This window comes from Nannospalax galili, unplaced genomic scaffold (assembly GCF_000622305.1).
Source record: "Nannospalax galili isolate Female #2095 unplaced genomic scaffold, S.galili_v1.0 scaffold107, whole genome shotgun sequence".
In the NCBI taxonomy this organism is placed as follows: domain Eukaryota; kingdom Metazoa; phylum Chordata; class Mammalia; order Rodentia; family Spalacidae; genus Nannospalax; species Nannospalax galili.
In genome coordinates this window covers 1,951,391-1,974,105 of record NW_008358490.1, presented here as the reverse complement: position 1 = coordinate 1,974,105, position 22,715 = coordinate 1,951,391, and the positions used below count along the sequence as shown (strand labels likewise).

Here is a 22,715-nt window from a genome sequence, read left to right as displayed (position 1 = left end):
TCTGCCTGCCTCTGCCTCCCAAGTGCTGGGATTAAAGGCATGTGCCACCACGCCCAGCGGTGTTTGGATTTTTTTTGCATGTCTGTCAGACTTGTTTGCCTCCCTCATTACAGGTAATTTCACTGAGTTGTCAAGGCAGGAAACTCTATCAGCAAATAATTTGGCATCATCCTTTCCTGTCTTTGCATGTTTACTATTGACATGTGGACAGTAATGAAGGTTCACTTGACAGTCGAGTGGAGTGACAGTGTTAAGCAGCTTTGGAAAGACTGGACTCAAGAATAGAGAGGTCAAAGGCCAAGGGAATGAAGATGTTATTGTACATGGCTGTACCTGATAGGATATCCTGGAAAGGATAGAAATGGGAGATACCCAGATGCCAATGGCTACGGCTGATGATACAAACTGACAACACATGATGCTAACTAACGATCTGAAACTGAACTAGTCAGGGATGAAAAGATTGCAGATTGAATGAAGAAAAAATCCACAGGTAGGTGCTGAAAGCCTTGCCTAACATTCCAGTCTGAAATAAGTTGCACAAAATCTTCATCGTTATAAATCCAGCCAGTTCTTTGGGCTGCAGGACATGGTATTGGGCAGAAAAGTAGGTGATGGTTGTGCTTGTGATATGGCACCTTCTTGACCATTTTTTTTTGCCATGTTAAGGTTTAGGCTGACTCTAGTCTCTGAAATTATCAGGCCTAGGGTATGGGAACACATAGCAGCAGGACCCAGTTGTCATGGGAACAGGTCAGTGTGTTCTGAAGTGCACCTGCTAACTGCAGATTTATGGCTTCTATAGGTTATGCTTGGCTTGCTTCTGCAAAATAGTAATTGTTGCTTAATAGAAATTGTTAAGGGGGCTCTCCACCTGTAAGCTTGGGAACCTAAACTTTTCACCCCTAGTTATGGTTTCTCTGTATAAAAGCTTACCCTAGAGATGGCTCGTGGCTACACACTTGGGTTCCCGACACCCTTGTGCAGTAGTTGCTGGCCAGCAAAGACTTTCATTTGGCAAAACTTTGAGTGGTCTTCTGTGAAGAACCCCACAATACTCTTAAGATCTTAAAACGTTGTATCAACTTTGTGAACTTTACGTAAGATTGTACTTCCACAACTCTGGTTTTCATCTTTTGCTCATGTTCTAATCTCCTTAGCTTTCTGTTCCTCAGAGACAGAGAGCCACTCCCCGACACCTCAGGGCATTGTGCTGCTTCCTTGGGTAGGTATGGTGGCACCATGCCTCCATATGGCTGCTCTATCATTTTTCACTCGTCTGTTCAAATACGTGCTCGGCAGAGGCCTTCCTTGTGCACCCAGTCTAAGCACCCTCCCAGTCACTCCCTCACAGAATAAGCAGAGTTCTTCATGTGCTAGAAAATCAGGTCCATTGAACATGTCCACTCAAAGCAAAGGCCTTGAGACTATGTATATTCTGAGTATTAGCATAATTACTTATGGCTGTTTTAATATTTTATTATTTTTATGTGTATGAGTGTTTTGCCTGCATGTGTGTGCACCTGTGTCATGCAATGCTGCAGAGGTAGGAAGAGGGCTTGAGTCCCTTGGAACTGGAGTTAAGAACGGAGTTAAGATAGCTGCCATGTGGGTGCTGGGATTTGAACCCAGGTCTTCTGCAAGAGCAGTCAGTGCTCTTAATCGCTGAGCCATCTCTCCAGCCCCCAACTTATGGCTGTTTTTAAAAACCTAGAACCATGCCTGGCACACGGTAAGCACCCAATTTATTTGTTGAATAGTGAATGAAATGAATGAGTTTTCCCTCTAGTCACCTGTGAGAAAGGTCCTTGGCATTCAGAACACCGGAACACTCTCTTATATTAAGAGGACAGTGCAGAGCAAATGAAGGGAAGCCAGTGTGAGTCTTCTGAAGCTGGGCATGGTGGCACACGCCTTCAATCCCAGCACTTGGGAAACAGAGGCAGGTGGATCTCTATGAGTTCCAGGCCAGTCTGGTCCAAACAGTGAGTCCCCAGGTTAGCTGGGGCTACAGGAGACCCTGTTTCAAAAAGACCAAAAAAAAAAAAAAAAAGTCTTCTGAGCAGATTAACCATGAAATCTATGGGCAGAGAGAGCAAATGGACAAAGGACAGGGGGCAGGAAGCCTGTGTCTGAGGTGGGAAAGCCTAGGTTAAGATGTGTAGGTGAGCCTACTAGGGGTACACTCCATGAAGGAGAAATATCCAGAGCGATACTGAAGAGGTCAGCTCCAGCCAAATGTCCATAAACTGAACTTTGGGCCCTTGCTGACACAGGTTCAGAATGGTTTAGAAGTTCTACAATGTGCAAATCTGCAACGGACAAGGATTACCTTTTATCAGAGTTTTGCTAACATGCAAAATCAACTTTCTTTCACTAGGCCCCCACAGGTTAAGTGCAGAGAGCAGAGCCATTAGGTAACAACCAAACTCAGTGCACTGAGCCTGTTAAATGTTTAACTGTGAAGGAAGGTATCTAAGATGCATATGATAAACTTCATGCCACTTCTCAAGACTTGTGCAAAATCCTAAGCAATGTTAAGTGGATATAACTCTTGATTGTAAAACTTGAAAATATACTCCTCCACCAGCCTGGGTGGATCCCAGCTAGAAAATGTGAATCACTGGGATAGAACAATGCTAAGAACTGCATTATTAGGTGGTTCTGCCACTGGGAAAGTAGCAGTGTTCTCACAGACCCAGATGGCACAGCCAACTATACATCTGGTTATATTTTAAATCTGCTGTGTGTGCAATTTGCCTCTTAACATTGAAATGTAATAATATGAAATGTTACATAGCTCACAACTGTATAAATTTGAATTCTGGTGCTGAGTTTGATAAAATGGGAAACTGGCATTCTTAGAAGTGTTGCTAGCTAGCCATGGTGGGGCATGCCTGTAATCCCAGGAGTCTAAAGCAGGGGATTCTGCAAGTTTGAGACCAGCTAAACCTATATAGGGAGACCTTAATTAAAAAAAAAAAAAAAAAAAAAAGCAAAAAAATGTTCTTGGAAAAGATATGGAGGGAGGGTACTGGAGACACACTTACCTTAGAAGCACAAGGCCACTGGGCTTGATCTCTAGCACTGAAAACAGAACTATGGAAGAGCAGGATCAGGATCAGGCAATATTGTATCCTCTGCCAAGAGCTCCCTGGCCCGCTTTATTCACTGCAGCTGTATGAAAACACACAACTCCCAGAGAGCACTTCTCTGAGTTCCACTGCAAAGTCCTGATACAATCAGTCTAAGCATGGCCTGAAACCGATTTGGGAAAAGCTTTCTGGAAACACAGAAGTAGCTGATCATTCCACCACACTTTGAATAGCAAGGTTGTGAATTAACAAACACAAAAAAGGAAATAGAAAACCGAACATTTTCTTTATTTAATAATCTCTGATATGTAAAATACAACTCATGACATCCACATCAACAGAACCCTCAGTGTTCAACAGTGCTTTGGAAGCCCAGCTTTCAAAGGAGCAGAGAGACGGAAGACCTGTGTGTAGAGTAACAGCCGTCAACTCTAGAGACCAGCATGAGGAAGGGCTGCAGCGTTGGGTCCTGAGCAAACGGCACTGCCCAGTGTACTTGGATCATGGCCAGATGATGCCTTTTATTCTACGGCTTTTGCACTTGAATTTCAAATATTTTATTTATACACAAGTCATTTTTTTAAAAAAGTTATTCCTAGTAGTCCAGTGTTATAGAAATTAAACACATTTCAAATTTTCCTCTTAAGAAAAATCATTTAAAAAAATTCCAGAAAACACTCCACCCTTTAACTATTAGAGATGACTGAGCACGTCCTAAACAAATCAGATTCTCACATTTTTCACTAATGCCTTCTGTGACTGCCATTTTAAAATATGTATTGATCCTATTAAATACTCATAAATTTAGAAAGTATGTTGCTTTGCATTAATTCTTAAAATGGTAGATTTTAGAAATAGCAATAGTATTTCTCAAATTATAAAATCAAATCCCTTTTCATTCATGAAAGACTAGAACAAAACTTTTTATCATACATGTTTTTGAAAAAAATAATACAGAGTCAATTCATGTCTTTAGCTAATTATAAAGGATTAGGAATGAAGGAAAAGTTTTTTTTTATCTTAAATATGGAAGAAAGAAAAATTACCTACATTCTTGGTAAGTTGATCTGATCTGGTTTTTCCCAATTAAGGTCACATATATTAGAGTTCCATACTTTCTAGGGCTAAAATACAACAAGCAGTTCACTTTGAAAATACTACCTTAAAGCCTCTCCAAATTTCAATAAAGTTTTAACCTTTTTTTCTTTTTATGGTGCTAGGGATTGAACTCAAGTCCTTGAGCATGCTGGGCAACTGCTCTATCACTAAGACATACCCTTATATCTACAGATAAAGGTGGAGCTGGAGGTCTCAATAATGGAACCCTCTTACTAATTTAAAACATCAGGATTTTCCAACTTAAGATTTTATCATATCTTGATTGTGCACTGTCAGTTTTTGGACATACACAGGCCACACATAGGGCCAGTTCTAGACTTTTGGCACTGGCATGGTTTAAAAATAGTATCCAACATGCAGATATTCAAAATGTGGTTTAGATTCTGACTTGAATAAACTTATTCAACTTGATATTAAATAAACAATGTAGACAACTGATAATTTTGTCTATAATACTACTTGTTTTGAGTTTTCTCCCTCATTAACTTTGGCATCATCAATAAAGCCTTCATCCAATAAAATCAAGTTTTAAGGAGAAAAAAGCACTTCCTTAAATATTCTGAGAATTGTAAATTATTTAGCCAAGGTCCTAAAAGTTTAGCATAAGAATTTACTTGTAGCAAAATATCTATTACTGTTAAAAAGAAAAAAAAGAAAAAGAAAAGTAAATTGATGGTTTTAGGCCAGAGAACAGCAATTCTAGGTTTTTAAAATATAAGCAACTAAGCCGGGCGTGGTGGCACACACCTTTAATCCCAGCACTTGGGAGGCAGAGGTTATTTTGATATATCACAGTGAAAGATTTATCGTCCTCTTTTTTTTTTTTTTTTTTTTTTTTTTAAAAAAAAAAAAAAAAAAAAAAAAAAAAAAAAAAAGCAACTTAAGCTCACGACACCTCAAAATATGAAAGCAGTATTTCCAAAGTTTTTTGGTTTTTTTCTCTTTTTTAGAGACAGGGTCTCACTGTGTAGCCCTGGCTGGCTTGGAATGTGCTACGTAGACCAGGCTGGCCTGGAATTCACAGAGATCTACCTGCCTCTGACTCCTCAATGTGGGATTAAAGGTACACGCAACCAAGTTTTCTTACATTTTTAACACTAGTATTACTACTGTACATATTTTTGCCTGGTAATACAAGTTATACATTAGAAAAATGATACCAGTAGTTTAAATATTAAACATTAAAGTGTTCCCAATTAGCAAAAACAGAATGGAAATCTTTATCAAGTTCATAGCATGACAGTGACTGGATTTATGTGTTCCTGACTGTCTTGCAGGTACAGTACATTAATGACAGTCCCTGGGGTATGAACTATAGCTTTATATAACTTTTACACCTTTTGATACTATGGTTATAAGCACTGCCATCTTTTCACACTGGCTACTCAGTAAGAACAGAAGCTAAACGTTCAGATATACTTAGGTCAACCCAAAGAGACGGAAGTTCAATGTTGATTCTGGATTTGCCTTGCCAAATATGACAATTTCACAAAAAACTAAACAAACATATTCGAAGGTATCCAGTGTGTGCTCAGCTCTTCTTTAAAAAGCCTCTAATAAAAATCAATATGCCGTATTTTCTAAAGTGCTTTAACTCAGGTGTGTTGATGAACTTTTCTACACTCCAAAGTTAAAACTCAAATGCACATCGGTTTTCTCATTTTTCTATTAGGTAGCTCATCAATTTAAGTGTATGCAAAGTGTAATGTGGTTTTTCCAAGGGAAAAGGTCACGTTCAATGTCCATGGATAGTATGACTAGTACACTAGGATAATTACATAAATGTTCAGTCTCCAGACATTTAACTTTGTGAATCTTTAGGGAAGATTTCTAGTTCCAACACCCTAAAGTTTCACAATTCTTCTGAAACCCTTTCAATTATTTAAAGAAAACTATAGATTTTAAAATAAAACTGCTTAATTTTGTGTAAGGAAAACTCCAAAAATCTTTAATTGCACAAATTGATGACTAAAAGAAAAACTCTGCTGCAGAGCTAGGGATGAAGCTCAGAGGTAGAGAGCTTGCTTAGCTCACAGGAGGCCCTGGCTTCAATCCCTAGCACTGCCAAAAAAAAAAGAAAGAAAAAGAAAAGAAATCTGTTCTACCCAAGAAAAAGTATTTCATAATCATAAATAAAAAAATATTTTTATGTTTTTCAGTTAGTTAACAATAAATCCTACATCAAAAACCTTCCCTGATAAACGTGCGTAGCAGCACGGACCAGTAGAGCAAGTCACCAGACTTTACTTTCCTAGGCTGTCAGCCAAAACTGCTTCTTGAATTCTACCTTATGTACAATTCAACATTCAAAAGGGCTTCAAACGGGCTGGGGAGTGAGGAATGGAGAGCAGATGACAGAATCTATGACACCTTTGTTAGACACATGGCTAATTTTCACAAAAATCATACCAATGTACTGTCCCAGCAAGACACTCCCTGTGCATCCCAATTAAAGAATGTTTATCAAAACTAAGGATTTTCTTATTTACAGACCCTTTAAGTACTGTGACCTCTACAATTCTTAAGCTCTTTAAAGATGCAAGGGTATAAATTTTAATATATTTTCATTAGTAAATTATTTTCATGTTCCAGACCGCCATCTCTGGCAGGCTACAGTCTACTAGAAAATGTGAAGATCTACATTCCAGGACTCAGCTGTACACAGAAAACAAAGCTGCAGTCATAGAATAAGATGAACCTGCCACTAACACCGAAGGCCGAACTGCTCCTGCCATACATTCATGGTGGGTGCATATGTTAAGTCTTAGAAGGAAATCAGCTTGCATACTAGCTTCTCCTTTTCTCAACTAGAGAAGGAAACAGTAAGGCGCAGGAAAGGGTTACAAAAGTAAGGTCTGACAGGACCGAAAAGACATTCACAAAGCATCTAGGAAAGCACATGCTCACACATTAAAAAAACAAGCTCATTTATTCCCAAGTACTTGAGTAGAGCTGATTTCAGAGTTGAGGAATGCATCAAAGTTAGGAAATAATGTCCCCATTAGCGAGGGCTTAAAAAGTAAAACCTCAGAATAGATTACCATGTTTGAAAAGAGTTGCGGAAAAATAATGAAACCATGAAGCACAGAAACTGTGACCAGAGAAAATAACACAAGAGGGTATCCGAGCACCGAATTATAGACTTGGGGAGATGGGTTTATCTTTCTGGAAAAAGACAAGAGACATTTCCACAAAAGGTTAGTATGATCAATAGGAAATGGAAGAAATGATTAGACTATGAAGAGAGCCAACCACCCGCAACAGGAGAGAGAAAATGAAAACAAAACTATCCACAAGCCCTGTGGTAAGAGCTGAACAGGTGGTCTGTAAAGAGAGTTAAGGAAAATGCCCTAATTTTAGACATGTTAGATATTGCACACTTGAAAAACAAAAAGGGACATTTAGAAAACTACTTTAAATTTAATTGCTGACTGCCTCTTTGGCGTATTTGTTTCATTATTTAGTCCTATGACTAATACATTTTCTGAGTTTCTGCTCATTTGTTTACAAACCCCTGAAGTGTCTGATTTCCTCTGGTAAACACTGATCTCTTTGACACGTTACCAAAAATGGACCCTATGTTGTAATCACACAGGACAGTGTTAGAAAGTAATGAGTATCAAAATGAGTTTTGAAAGGTATTATTTTTTTCCTTCTGCTTTCAAGTTATCTTTAACAGTTTCTAAAGACATGGTCACAGCAGCCCGAAGCATGTCTTCTTCGCTCATAGCATTACCTGCTGGGAAATAAAACACATTTCTCAGAAATTTCTGGAAAATTCTGTTACCAAAAGGTAAACTTTTAAGCTGAAGGCGTAGCCCAGTTGATAAGAGTGCTTGACTAATTTGCACAAGGCCTGGGTTCAGTTCCTAGTATGGCATAAAACAGGGCATACTAGGTAAAACAGGTAATCTTAGCACTCCGGAAATGGAGGTAAGAGAATCAAAGTTCAAGGTCATCCTTGGCTACATAAAGTATAAATCCAACCTAGGCTACATGAGACTGTCTCAAAACAAAGAAAAAAAGGCAAACTTTTAGGAAATGTACTTCTACTTAAATACTAGTTTTCTTTAAAAAAAAAACTGTAAGCATTTGTATGTGGACATACACGTGCCTCAACATGTGTGTAGAGATTGGAGGACAACTAGTTGGAACTGGTTCTCTCCTACCATGTGGGTTCTGCAGACTGAACTCGATGTCAGTCTTGGTGGCAAGTGCCTTTGCCTGCTGAGCCTTCTTGCCAACCCAAGTTTCCTTTCTTGACTTTGTAATTTACATGCTTCTTTTTTAGTAGCATTTAAAAAACCCACAAATGTATAGAGAACAAAATACCACCATTAAGACACACACTCATCCTGTCTACTGCTGCCCCTTTTCCGGGTTCCTTCCTGCTGCCTCTGTGACCACTCCCCAAGCTTAGCCAGATACTACTGTCTGTTGTACAGTTCTTTCTGCCTTTCCTGAAAATCATGTAAATGGACTCCTATGGTAAGTATGTAGCCTGTTCAATGTGACTTTTTACTTAGTGATATGAATTTGAGCTTTAGTGTGTATGCTAACAATTTACCCCTGTAAGGTTTTTTTTTCTTTTTTATTTGGTCTTTTTGAGACAGGGTCTCCCTGTAGCCTCAGCTGGCCTGGATTCGCTATGGAGACCAGGCTACCCTTGAATTCAGAGATGCCTCTGCCTCCTGAGTGCTGGGATTAAAGGCGTGTGCCATCATGCCTGGCGCTTTAAGTTTTTTTTTTAAACCTGAGACTATCTTTTTTTTTTTTTAATTTAAATATTTTTTTTTATGTGTATGAGTGTATTGCCTGCATGTATGTGAGTGTACTCGCGTCGTGCAATGCGGCGGAGGTCAGAAGAGGGCTTATTCCCCTGGAACTGGAGTTAAGGATGGTTTGTAGCCAGTTCATAGCAGCCATGTGTGATGCTGGGAATCAAACCCGGGTCCTCTGCAAGAACAGTCAGTGCTCTTAACCACTGAGCTATCTCTCCAGCCCCTCCATTTTAAACTTTTTAATTTTTATTTTATGTGTATGAGTGTATTGCCTGCATGTAGATAGGTACACCTGTGTCATTCAGTGCCAGTGGTCAGAAGAGAGCATCAGATCTTCTGGAACCTGAGTTACGGATGGTTGTTAGCTGTCATGTGGGTGCTGGAAGCTGAACCTGGGTCCTCTATAAGAACAGCCAGTGCTTAACTGCTGAGTAATCTCTCGAGCCAAAACAATTTACACTTTATAGAAAACCTTTTTATTTTTAAGTAATTACCAATTCACAGAACATTGCAAAGATAGAGGTCCTATGGACCTGTCAGCTAGATACACTTTCAATAACTAAAGCTCAAACTCAAACCCAGATATTGACACAGACATTAGCACAGTGTTGGATGTGGTTCCATGTAGCTTTAAAATAACATTAAAAAAATTTTTATCTTTTAAATTAAAAAAAATATTTTATTATTTTTATTTTATGAGTGTATTGCCTACATGTATGAATGCACCTGTGTCATGCCATGCCGCAGAGGTCAGAAGAGGGCTTTGGATTCCCCTGGAATTGGAGTTAAGGATGGTTTGTAGCTGCCATGTGGGTGCTGGGAATTGAACCCAGGTCCTCTTCTAAGAGCAGTCAGTGCTCTTAACTGCTGAGCTATCTCTCCAGCACCAAAGTAACATTTTTTTTGAGCCCAGCCTGGCCTCAAACTCATGATCTTCCTGCTCAGACTCCCAAGTGTTGAGTACAGGTACCATTGTGTTGATAATTTTAAAACCAAGCTATGCATGGTGGTGCATGCCTGGAGGCTAATAATAAAGAGGCTGAAACAGGAAGATCGTGAGTTTAGGCCAGTCTGGGCTACACAGTGAGTTCTAGGCTAGACTTGGCTACATAGTGAGGCTATCTCAAAACATAAAGCAAACTATATTGAATAATAAATAAAACTCAAGTACTTATCAAACGCTCTTTCTACTCCTTAGTCCAGTGGAATTTAGCATACTTCATTTAAGAGTTTTAATCCAATGAAAAAAGGAAGAAACAAAAGCTGGGCGTGGCAGCACACGCCTTTAGTCCCAGCACTTGGGAGGCAAAGGCAGGCGGATCTCTGTGAGTTCAAGGCCAGCCTGGTCTACACAGTGAGTTCCAGGTCAGCTGGGGCTACATGGAGACCTTGTCTCAAAAAGACAAAAAAAAAAAAACAGAAACAAAAAAGGAAGAAACAAGTATAGAGTAAAAATGACATGGACCCTGGGTATCAAGAAAAGCATTTAATTGGCAAACATGGTGAATGGCCAGAGAGCTAGCTGTACCTTGATCATTCCTGAGTCCTCCTGAACTTGTGGTCGGTCTTTCACATGGATATGAAAGCTGCCCAGGTGGAACCACCTCCTGCTGCTGCTGCCTGGAACATTCAGAAGTGAATATATATTGAAAACGCCTAAGAAAAATAAATTGTTCCATAAATCAAAATAGTCACTGGCATGAAAACCACGTGAGAATCAGTCTGACAATTACAAGTATGAAAGTGTTTATCCTAAAAAACCTACATATCTGGATTATCAGAAAAGAGGTTACTATTTTCATTTGCTGTGCAAGATGTACTAGTAGCTATCCTTATGCAAATGAATGTTTATCCATCCTTAATACTGTAAGGAGTCACTGAAAAGTACCTTTGACAAGACAAACCATGTCAAATTATCATGTGAGTTAATGTGCTCTTTCCCTGGGTGGCTCCTTCTTGTCACTGAGGTCTGAACTTAGTAAGCATTTCCCTAGAGATGCCTCTCCTGCCCACCCCACCAAAAGTACCCTGCAAACCTTCTATTTCATTTTAATTCTCAACACAAATGTACTGTCATCTGTATGCTTCTGCTTGGCTTGTAAGCTAATGAGAGGGCAAACATTATGTTGCTTACCTGTTTCCCCAGGGCCTGAAACTGTGCCTACTACATGGCTACTTCATTATTTGATGAATCAAAATTGCAAACAACTATTTCCCATACATTACCAAGTTTCCACTATCTACTGTATTAAGTATTTGGGGGGGGGATCTTTTTGAGACAGGGTCTCCCTGTAGACACAACTGGCCTAGATTCACTATGAAGACTAGGCTGGCTTTGATCTAACAGAGATCCGCCTGCCTCTGCTGGGATTAAAGGCGTGTGCCACCATGCTTTCTTCTGTATTTTTAAAAGTATAAACAATGTCATAAAAGCCTTATTTTTAAAACATGTAGGCAGGGCAATTAGAAAGCATTTAAAAATGTGAGCATGGCTGGGCATGGTGGTGCATGGCTCCTGGGAGGCAGAGGAAGGCAGGTCTCTGTGAGTTCTAGGCCAGTTGGGCTACAGGAAGACCCTGTCTCAAAAAAAAAATAAAGTGAGTGTGAAGCTGGCTGTGCCTGTACTCCATGGAACTCAGGAGGCTGAGCCAGGAGATTACCTGGGCCTAGGAGTTCAATACTAACCTGGGCAACATACTGCGATACTGTCTCAAAAACAAAACACGTAGGAGTATATCCTTGTATTTAGAAAAATGTATGCTGAAATACTAAGCCACAATGAGAGAACATACATGTTATTCCCATGTATTTCTGAAATGTCAACAACCAGAGAATATGGGTAAAGGTAAAGAAAGGTATAGGGAGCTCTGTGTACTACTGCTTTTATGAATACATACACAGAAAACTAAAAAACAAACCCCCAAAAATCCTTACAATGACTGAGAGTGAGAAAGCCTAGATTTTAAAAATGTATATGATTTTTCTTTTTTGTCTTTTTGAGACAGGGTCTCCTTGTAGCCCCAGCTGTCCTGGAACTCACTTTGTAGACCAGGCCGGCCTCAAACTCACAAAGATCCGCCTGCCTCTGCCTCCCAAGTGCTGGGATTAAAGGCGTGTGCCACTATATGATATGATTTTAAATGAATTATTAATAGCATTTTTCTGAATCTTTTGCTTCCTGTTTTGTTTTTTGAAATAGGGTCTTTAGTCCAGGTATGTAGCCTAGGATGAAACTGAACTCCAAGGAGATTGCTGCTTCAGAGGGATAACCTTTATTCTATTTTTAATTTTTTTTTTTTTTTTTTTTTTTTTTTTTGAAAAGGGTCTCCCTGTAGCCCCCGCTGTCCTGGGACTCACTATGCAGACCAGGCTGGCCTTGAACTCACAGAGATCCTCCTACCTCTGTCTCCCAAGTGCTAGGATTAAAGGCGTGCACCACCATGCCTGGCTTCTGCTTTTAATTTTGTAAAAAATATTTTATTTAACACCAGGTGTGGTGGCATACCCCTTTAATCCCAACACTTGGGAGGCAGATCTGTGTGAGTTCAAGCCAGTCTGGTCTACATAGTGAGTTCCAGGCCAGCCTCACTACAGGGAGACCCCGTCTCAAAAAGAAAAAAAAAATATTTTATTTTTATTTTATATATAGGAGCACATTGCCTGGATGTATGTAAGTGTACCATATGAGTGCAATGCCTGTGGAGGCCAGAAGAAGGCACTGGATCCCCTTGAACTAGAGTTATGGATAGTAGTTAGCTGCCATGTGGGTGCTGGGAACAGAATTTGGGTCCTCCGCAAGAGCAGTCAGTGCTCTTAACTGCTGAACCATCTCTCCAGCCCCTATTACCTGTTCTTTTTTTTAAAAAAAGATTTAATTTTTTAAAAATTTAAAATTATGTGTATTTGTGTATGTATTGCAGATGCCCCTGAGGGCCAGAAAAGCCTGTTGGGATTCCCCAAGCTAGAGTGACAGGCAATTGTGAGATGCCCAATGTGGGTGCTGGGAAGTGAATTAAGGTCTTCTGTAAGAGCAGTATGTGCTCTCCAGCCCCCAGCAGCCTATTCTTAAATGCAGTATCTGATCCTCTATAATCCTAACATGGCAGTGGTTGTAGTCCTCACAAACTGGCCTGTAATATTGTGTAGGCCTGGCTGAGAGCTTTTCTAAACTTGTAAGCCTTAATTTCCCTGTTAATTACATTTCTGCTTAAACACCCCTAGTAGTTTGTTCTTAAACCAAGCTGTCTGATAAACTATGCCATGCCACTAAAGCAATGACTTAAGCAGTAGGCAATCAAAATATTATGGCACTCCTTGGCTATGAAAATATTTGTATCCTTCCTTACTATGAAACACTAAGTTTCTTATAACAAGCAGACTGTATCATTTCAAAGCTACTCCTGGAAAAGATATTAAGTAATGCTAACAAATATCTATCTGTGGAATACTTACTAGTTTACAAAATAATCTTCATATCCACCATTTATTTTATGCTTCTAACATGAGTTATGGCAGGCATTAACAGTACCATGGCTGATGTGGTAGTTTTGCTTGGTTTATGACTGGTAAAAGAGATGTAGAGATTCCTGCTAGAAAAAACTGTCATGGCTATGAAAATATTACTTACCAAATTTTCCTTAAAAATTATGAATTTGTAATAGGCTATTTTTTTTAAAACTTCTGGTGGGTTAAAAATTTTTTAATTAAAATTTTAACTTATTTTTATTTTATGGGGTTTTTGTTGCTTGTGAGACACGATCTTTCTGTAGCCCCAATTGGCCTGGGACTTACTATGTAGACTAGGCTAGGCTCGATCTCACAGAGACATGTCTGCCTTGTCTCCTGAGTGCTGAGATTAAAGGTGTATGCCACCATGTCCAGCTATGTTTATCTTATCTGTATGAGTGCTTTGCCTGCTTGTATGTAAGCACACCATGTGCATTGCATTGCCTGTGGAGGTCAGAAGAGGATGTCAGATCCCTGTGGAACTGCAGTTATAGATGACTGTTAGCCACCCTGTGGGTGCTGGGAACCAAAATGGGTCCTCTGGGAGAGCAGAGAGTAGTTCTTAAAAGCTGAACCATCTCTTCAGCCCCAATGGGCTAATTTTTAACAGTAATTTTGAGCTGGAGAGATGGCTCTGGGGTTAAGAGCACTGGCCGCCTCTCCCAGACGGCCCAGGTTCGGTTTCCAGAATCTACATGGTGGCTAACACCCATCCTTTATCCAGTTCCAGGGGATCTGACTCTCTCTTCTGGCCTCTGCAGGCACTAGGCATGCATGTGGTGCACTTTCATATATGTAGGCAAAACACTCCCACACATAAAAATAAAATCTTAAAAAAAATTCCCACAGTAGTTTTTATACAAGAAAGAGATCCTATAAAGAATTTTATTTGATCACCACATTACATTTGAAGCACTGAATACTCAATGGGGATGGGGAAAAGAACAGTTAAAACTCTGAATAGCAAGTTAGCACCAGGATCGGCTGGAGAAGGAAGAAAGGAAGAGACAGCCAGATACCTGACAACGGTTCAACCAAAAGCCCAAAGACAGAAGCTAGAGAGAGAGGACCTAGTCAGGTTAAGATTTGAATGAATGGCAAATACAGTTTCTTAGCTTCTCTACTGATTCTGTATACTTTGAAGGACTAAGGCTGGAAATCACTGTTAACCCACAACCAACTACTAGAAAGGGGGCGTGCTCATGACCAGACACCTTTCAAAAGTGCAAGGCTGGCCACATTATGTCAGCTAAAAAGCAGTAGTTATGGCTTTTTTTTTTTGGTCTTTTCTAGACAGGGTTTCTTCTATAGCCCCAGCTGGCCTAGAACTCACTATATAGACCAGGCTGGCCTTGAACTCACAGGGATCCGCCTGCCTCTGCTGGAACTAAAGGCACGCGCCACCATGCCTGGTACTAGTTATGGCTTTTAAAATACTTTATTATTTTTAATTATGTATATTAGTTTATTGCCTGCGTGTATACAAATGTATCTGTTGTGCAATCCCCTTGGGGGTCAGAGGACAGTGTCGGATCCTCTGGAATCAGAGTTACAGACGATTTTTAGCTACTGAGTACTGGAAATCGAACCTGGGTCCTCTGCAAGAGCAGCCAGTGTTCACAACTGCTGAGTCATCTCTTTAGCTCCACTAGTTATGGCTTTTTAATTGTGATTGTTATAGTCAACTTATTCATTATAGGATGCTACTAAATTATCTTTCTTGCTACTAAAAAATACAAAAATATATTGAAAGTTTCACTTTTTTTTTTTGCCTTTTTGAGACAGGGTCTCCCTGTAGCCCCAGCTGGCCTGGAACTTGCTAGGTAGAGCAGGCTGCCCTTGAATTCATAGATTCACCTGCCTCTGCCTCCCAAGTGCTGAGATTAAAGGTGTGTGTCACTATGTCTGGCTAAAACTTTCATGCTTTTAATCTAAAAAAATTAATAAAATGTCTGAATAAAAGAATGGGATTGGTGAGATGGCTCAGCAGGTAAATAAAGGCTCTGGCTGCTAAGTCTGATGACCTGAGTTCCATCTCTGGGTTGGAGGAAGAGAATCAACTCCTGCAATGTGTGCTCCTATGTTCACATGCATGCTGTGACACACACATGCACATGCACACACATACACACATCAATGTAATAAAAAATTTTAAATTAAAAATAAAGAAGCATATTTTAATATTTTACATCTTTAGATGTCTTCATTTTCAGATGTATATGTATGTATGTTTGTGTGTGTGCAAATGTTCTTGCATGCATGTGTGCACATGTGGAGGCTAGAGGACAATTTTCGGTGTCCTCAGGGAAGTCATCCAGCTCCTTTGAGACAGGGTCTCTAACTGGTCTGAAGTTCACCAATTAGGGTGGACTGGCTGGCCAGTCAGGGGACCCACCTGCCTACACTTCCAGGTGCTGGGATTACAAACACGCATGACCACACTAGCTTTTTTTTTTTTTTAATATTTATTATTTTTTATTTTATGTGTATGAGTTGTTGCCTGCATGTATGTGAGTGCACCTGTGTCATGGACGACAGAAGAGGGCTTTGGATTCCCCTGGAACTGGAGTTAAGGACGGTTCATAGCCGCCATGTGGGTGTCATGTGGGTGCTAGGGACTGAACCCGGGTCCTCTGCAAGAGCAGTCAGTGCTCTTAATCACTGAACCATCTCTCCAGCCCCAACACACTAGCATTTTCTTTTTTTCCCCAGAGCTGAGGACCAAACCTAGTGCCTTGTGCTTGCTAGGCAAGCGTTCTACCACTGAGCTAAATCCCGCCCCCCACCATTAACATTTTTATATGTGTTCTGAAGTGAGGTCCTTGGGCTTGATAAGTTCTTTATTGACTGAGTCATTCCTCAGCGCCATATGCTCTACTTTTCTTTACTGCACTTATAAACTGTATAGTTTCTGTACAAAGAATGTCTGTTTGGACTTTTTTATTCTGGCCAAAACTTTATGAAATTATCACAGAAGTTTCACTTGAGAACTATCCTGCAAGCATTTTAGAACTCTGTATCGAGACCTTTAAAAAATGATCATCTTGGGTAACCCAACATAAGACATTCCCAGAGTAATTAGGGGAGATTTAAAGCACAGAATCAATACAAAGATTGCTTGTTGCACTATTAATTACAATAGAAAACATCAAAAGGCTTATAAATAAATTATGAAACACTCATCTGCTTTACAAAATATCATGAAAACTGTTAAGAAGATATTTACCCTTGGGAGGCAGAGGCAAGTGGATCTCTGTGAGTTCAAGGCCATCCTGGTCTACACAGTGAATTCCAGGACAGCTGGGGCTACAGGGAAATCCTGTCTCAAAGACAAAAAAAAAAAAAAAAAAAGAAAAGAAAAAGAAAAAAAACGAAGATATTTACCATCATGGGAAAATAGGTATAACCAACACACACAGACACACAGGCACACACACACACAGAATGACAAGATGACAAGAAGAGAACGTGCCCAGACACTAACATCATCTACTGAAGGAAGGGATAATGGGAACATAGATTTTCTTAACTCTTAAATCTTTCAGAATACTAATTTTACCTACTTAAGTAGTTGTAAGTTATTTTTAAGAGTAGGTATTTAATGACAAAAACTGTCAATCATTATCGCTTTGTGACAACAGGATTTGGCTATGCTAGAAAACACACAAAGATACACACATACACCCAAGAACATAGTCAAGCCAGGTGTGGTGTATACCTCTAATCCCAGCACTGAGGGATCAGAGGCAGGACAATTGTGAATTTGAAGCTAGCTGGGACAGCAAATGAGACTCTGCCAAAAAAACCCCAAAACCCCAGAAAAACAAAGCAACAACAACAAAAAACCCCATACATATACCCCCCCAAATCCTCAGTCTGGAGACACCTATAAAAATAGCAACAATAGGATGACTATGATTTGTTACAAAATCCAAGCTTGTAGACAGAATAATGGAAAGCATGGGAATTAGTGGCATAAAACTTGGGCCATGTTGGTTGTATTTATTAAATCTGAGTAATAAATATGGACTTATGCATAAATCTGATGTTTATCAAAAAAGTAAAAGTTAATTAAAAATTTTTAAAGACATGAAAAACACTAATAAGTGCTATTTAAAATTTTAAAATAGAATAAAGTTCATCAATCAGTCACTGAATACTAGAAATACCTCACATTAAGAGGATGTCAGCTGATCAGAACTTTCCTTCATATACTTCTGAGTTGTTACTTAAAAAAACAGAAAACAGAAAAAAGGTAAATATTATCTCCACCATACCAGCAGATGTAAAATGTTCCAACACTTTAGATACTACTACAACGCCAATCAGGATGTCAGGAGGTCCTTCTCAACCTTTGGGGCTGGAACCCAAAGCTTAATGCATGTTTGGTGAGCACCCTTATTACTGAGCTGTATGCCTAGTCTTTCAGATAAATGATGAAATGTGAAAATATATGCATCTTTGAATTGATGAGACACAGTAACTGGGCAGATTCAGTCTCTAGTCTGTCTTATGTTTCTGGCCTGGGATCAGAGGATCTGATTAACTTATTAATCATGTAATTATTATTATTATTTTGGTCTTTTTTGAGACAGGGTCTCCCTGTACCCAGCTGGCCTGGATTCGCTATGGAGACCACACTGGCCTCGAACTCCGCCTGCCTCTGCCTCCTGAGTGCTGGGATTAAAGGCGTGCACCACCACGCCCGGAAATCATGCAATTTTTAAGGTGGAATTTTTTGTTTTGTTTTTTAAAAAGAACTGGGCACAGTGGAAGACACCTGTGATCCTAGCTCTAGAAAAGCGGAGGTAGGAAGACTGTCTTAAGTTCGAGGCCAGAAAAACTACAAGGCCTGTCTCAAAACATCGTGTGTGTGTGTGTGTGTGTGTGTGTGTGTGTGTATGATGGAGGGTGGGGATGGAAAGACAGGGTCTCATACAGGGTTGGCTGGCTTGGAACTCACTGTGGAAATCAGGCTGGCCTACCTGCCTCTGTCTCCTGAGTGCTGGGATTCAAGGTATGCACTACCACACCCAGCAAAAAAAAATTTTTTTTTTTCAAAAAGTAAAGAGACTTGTAAATGACAGTTGCTAGAAAGGAAGACACCATGAAAGCGTTAACATTTCTTTTTAGCACTTATAAACTGAGTACAGAAGATGGTTTTTGGAGTTTATGACTCAGATTTACAGTTTACATCTATGTCCCGATGCTGACGTGATAAGGAGCAGGACCATGGGCCACCTACCACCTCTCCTGGACGCTCCCTACCTCAAAAACTGTCTTTCCTATTAACTGACAGAAGAACAGGCAGGGCTTGCAGGTTACCAAGGCCACAATGAGAGGACCAACAGGCACTATTCTTCCTTTCCTTAATTCCATTACCTCTGGGTAGATTTCATAAGGTTTCCTTCATTCTATTCCATGTAACTTTATCCAAGATTGAAGCAAAGTTTTTAATCTAAAACTCTATTTCATACTTCATTTTCTGTAAAAAAATTAAAACTATATTCACATGTTCACAGGTTCAGACAGTAAGCAGTCATTTACAGAGAAATAAAATAAAGTGAATATTAAATATGTAAATTTAATTTGTACCAACTACTTTACTTTTCAAAGTAGGCCTCTCTTCTCTTCCGCAGCTCTTCTGATGTAAGAGTTGTACTTGATGTCTGTGGAATATCATGAGATACATTTCTGGAACCACCTGAAAAAAAATAAAATGGAATAAAACCCAATCATTTTATTTACCTATTCAAGTTAATACTATGTTTATTCTTGCTGGCACAAGCTTCTATAAAGTTTTCTTCTTAAAAGCATTCTGCTACTATTTTGTAAATATAAGGCTATGAAAGTCTCATGGAAAATCTGATTAAGGTACTCCAAATGTAAAGTGTTCACTACAACCAAGGCTGATCTGCATCTATGATACAGCAGATGTGAGAATATAAGTCCAAAGTGCACCTAGTATGAGGTCTTTAATACCACACTCCTATGTTCTGCAACTTACTAAAAAATGCACACACACCTCTGAAGGCATGGTACTCCTCAGCGCAACTGAAGACAGACGATTACAAAACAAACATGCTCTTCCTCCTCCATGCTCAAAATCTGGGTGATGCCACAACTCCCAAATTCTCACCGATAACTGTACCAATCACAGATTCTACATGAACTGTGAAATAAAGTGGTAAGACGGTTTTCTGTGCATTACTGCACTAATCCAGCAGGTCTCTGCTGCTCAAAAATGGGACTGCATACCATATGGAGCACTGAGATAGGCCTAAAACATGAAAAACCCAGGGTAACAGGAATAATTATATTCATGGAACCTCAATTACACTGAGACATTAAAGGAATTCAGATGATATTCAATCTCAGTAGAATTAGAAGCAAATTCATATGAATTAGATGAAAACAAAATTACAAAAATAAAGCACTTCACACTTTTTACTAAACAGCTTTGAAATGCCTCACAATTTTTCTCTGCCTTCATTCCCAAGGGGCTGTATCTTCACTCTCTATCAATAGACTTACATCAATGAAAAAGATGTGCTCCCTCCATAAGTGGACTCAAGCCTTAAACTGTATAGCCAGTAAGTGTTAGATATTCAATGGCATGCACTTATAAAACAGCTGGACTGCATAAGGGTCATTTGACCACTAAAAGATTAATCCTAATTAGTTGTTGTAATAATTATGTTAGTATTATAGTCAAATAACATAACCAGAAGTAAAATTATCAATTTTACTTCCATTAAATACAAGAAATACAGTCCTAATACATATTATAAAAATGATTTATAATCAACAAATTTTAAAAGAAACGCTGTTTAGAGCTAGTGCTTCTGTGGTAACTGTCAAAGAATTTCTAACAGGGCACTATTCAGAAAAACTAAACAATTTGAGCCAATTCTTCAAAAATGACTAAAGCACACATCAAAATGTTGATACCTTGTATACTGAGCTGAATGGCCCTGCGGAGATCTGCTTCTTCGTCCTCCATGTCAACTTCCTGACGACTGAGCGCCAGAGCCCTTTGTAGCTCCTCCTCATCTTCATCTAACATTCCTGGACCATCGGTGACTGCTAGGACTCGTTCCAGGTCTGCTTTAAGGATACTGGAAAACACAAAGCGTAGTAACTGCAGCCTAGCCTTCAATTTTGGACACAACGTAAAGGCATTTGTAAACTAAAGATTTTAAACAAAAACATTTCCAAGCATCTAAGTCCTAGTAATACAAAGCCAATACACAGTAGTTCAAAGAACTGATTCTATAACGTCAAGAAAACATACCCTAGCTAGGCACAGAGGCCTATGCTTATGGGTCTCAGCTACTCGGGAGGCTAATGTTCAAGAACTGGGTAATTTAGTGAAACCTGCCTCTCATTTTTAAAAGGTGGGGAGGAGCACTAGGGTATAGCTTGTGGTATAGCATATGCATGAAATCAAGGATTTGAACCCAAACACTGAAAATGATCATTATTTTAAATGGGGAAGAGTCTGGAGAAACAGCACAGTGGGCAGAAGTTTGCCTAACATACACAAAGCCCTGGGTTCGATCCTCAGCACCATACACAAAACAGCATGACGACACACACTTGTAATTCTAGCACTGGGGAGGTGAAGTTCAAGGTTATCCTTAGCAAGACAGAGGCCAGTCTGAGCTACTTGAGACCCTGTCTCAAAGAATAAATAAATGCAGAAGCCCTCCAAAAGAATACAGACTACTGCCATTACCCTTGGCTGCCCATCAGAACTAAATGGTAAGATCCAACTGGTAATTTAGTATTACAGACTTTAGCTGCAGAATAGAGAAACCAAGGTGGAGTTGAGCTGAAGCTTACTCCCTGCTGCTGGTAGGGTCTCATAGTGCTGGAGGGTTATATGCAGAGCTTGCATTCTAAAATATTGTCCAGCCAGATAAGATGTGCAATAGTGACATGAGAATTACAAGGCAAACAACCACTTCTTTTGTTAGGACTTTTTTTGTTTTTTGAAACACCTGTAGCCCCAGCTAGTCTGGAACTCACTAAGTAGACCAGGCTGGCCTCAATCTCAAAGAGATCCACCTACTTCTGCTTCCTGAGTTCTGGGATTAAAGGCATGCACCACCACCTTGACTGGATTTGAGTCCTGCTCCACAGGAAGGAATTCATGCCTGGCACCATAAACCTGGTCAAAAGTCCACAGCTGGGGAGGTCATAGGCCCTCCGGGGGAACCTACTTCTACTCTTTCACTAAATAGATCTGTTGTCACATGCCTTCTAAATAGTTTTAGACATACAGATTAGTGCCATTCTCAACCGTGGTCAGAAAAGCTTTTTGTAGAGGATAACAGTTAATGCAGAAATGCATAACTTTCCAAGTGCTAAAAACCCCTCTAAGACTGAAGGAACATCATAGAAGAAAGGACAGAAAGAGTTAAGAGCAAGAGATAAGAGAAGAGTTGTGACATGCTGCCTTCTGGACAAGAATGCGCTCCCAGCAGCTACAGTTACTGTACAAAATCTGGCCATCAACATTCCCGCAGAGATGAGGGAAGGGCTGAGGCCCATCCATAACTAAGAAGCTATTTGGCAATTAATGGTTGCTGAAGGAGGGGGAGTCATTTTTCTTCAGTGGTAAAGCCACTGAAGTTCCCCATGTTCCAGTAAATAACCCTAGGCCCATGTTCATGGCAACCAACCCTAACTCAACTCAAGAAGAGAAAAATGTGGGGCTGGAGCGATGGCTCAGTGGTTAAGAGCACTGGTTGTTCTTGCAGAAGACCTAGGTTCAAATCCCAGCACCTACATGGCAGCTAACAAACTGTCCGTAACTCCAGTCCCAGGGGATCTGACAGCCTTTTCTGTCCTCCGCATTGCACGACACGGGTGCACTTACCTACACGCAGGCAATACATGCATAAAAAAATTAAAAAATAAATAAATAAATAAAATATTTTTAAAAAAAGAAGAGAAAAAGGCATGCAAGTAGGAGGCTATTTGTTGGGAAGAAGAAGGGTTCAGAGAAAGGAGGATAAGGAAAAGTTATGGGGGTTGGATATAATCCAAATGTATTATGTGTATACAAAACTATAGAAACACACAGCTGGACGTGGTGGCATACACCTTTAATCCCAGTGCTTGGGAGGCAGAGGATCTTTGTGAGTTCAAGGCCAGCCTGGTCTACATAGTGAGTTCCAGGACAGCTGGAGCTACAGGGAGACCCTGT

The 22,715-nt window shown here is 39.8% G+C and overlaps 1 protein-coding gene across 6 annotated transcripts in view; it reads right to left on the bottom strand.

Annotated features, from left to right (window-relative positions):
- Nucleotides 1-5,941: 5,941 nt before the first annotated feature.
- The window catches only part of Atxn3 (ataxin 3), a 42,725-nt gene continuing 25,951 nt past the window's right edge, over nt 5,942-22,715 (bottom strand). For 2 of the 6 annotated variants that reach the window (XM_029557957.1, XM_029557959.1), the window contains exons 8-11: nt 20,453-20,619; nt 19,109-19,205; nt 10,524-10,651; nt 5,942-7,953 (exon numbers count right to left, since the gene is read on the bottom strand). In XM_029557957.1, the coding sequence (XP_029413817.1) occupies nt 7,856-7,953; nt 10,524-10,651; nt 19,109-19,205; nt 20,453-20,619 (490 nt within the window). In that variant the 3' untranslated portion in view covers nt 5,942-7,855. Of the gene's footprint in view, nt 7,954-10,523; nt 10,652-19,096; nt 19,206-20,452; nt 20,620-22,715 lie in introns of those variants that run through there. The other 4 variants (XM_029557958.1, XM_008821726.3, XM_008821727.3 and 1 more) reach the window with 4 other exon arrangements.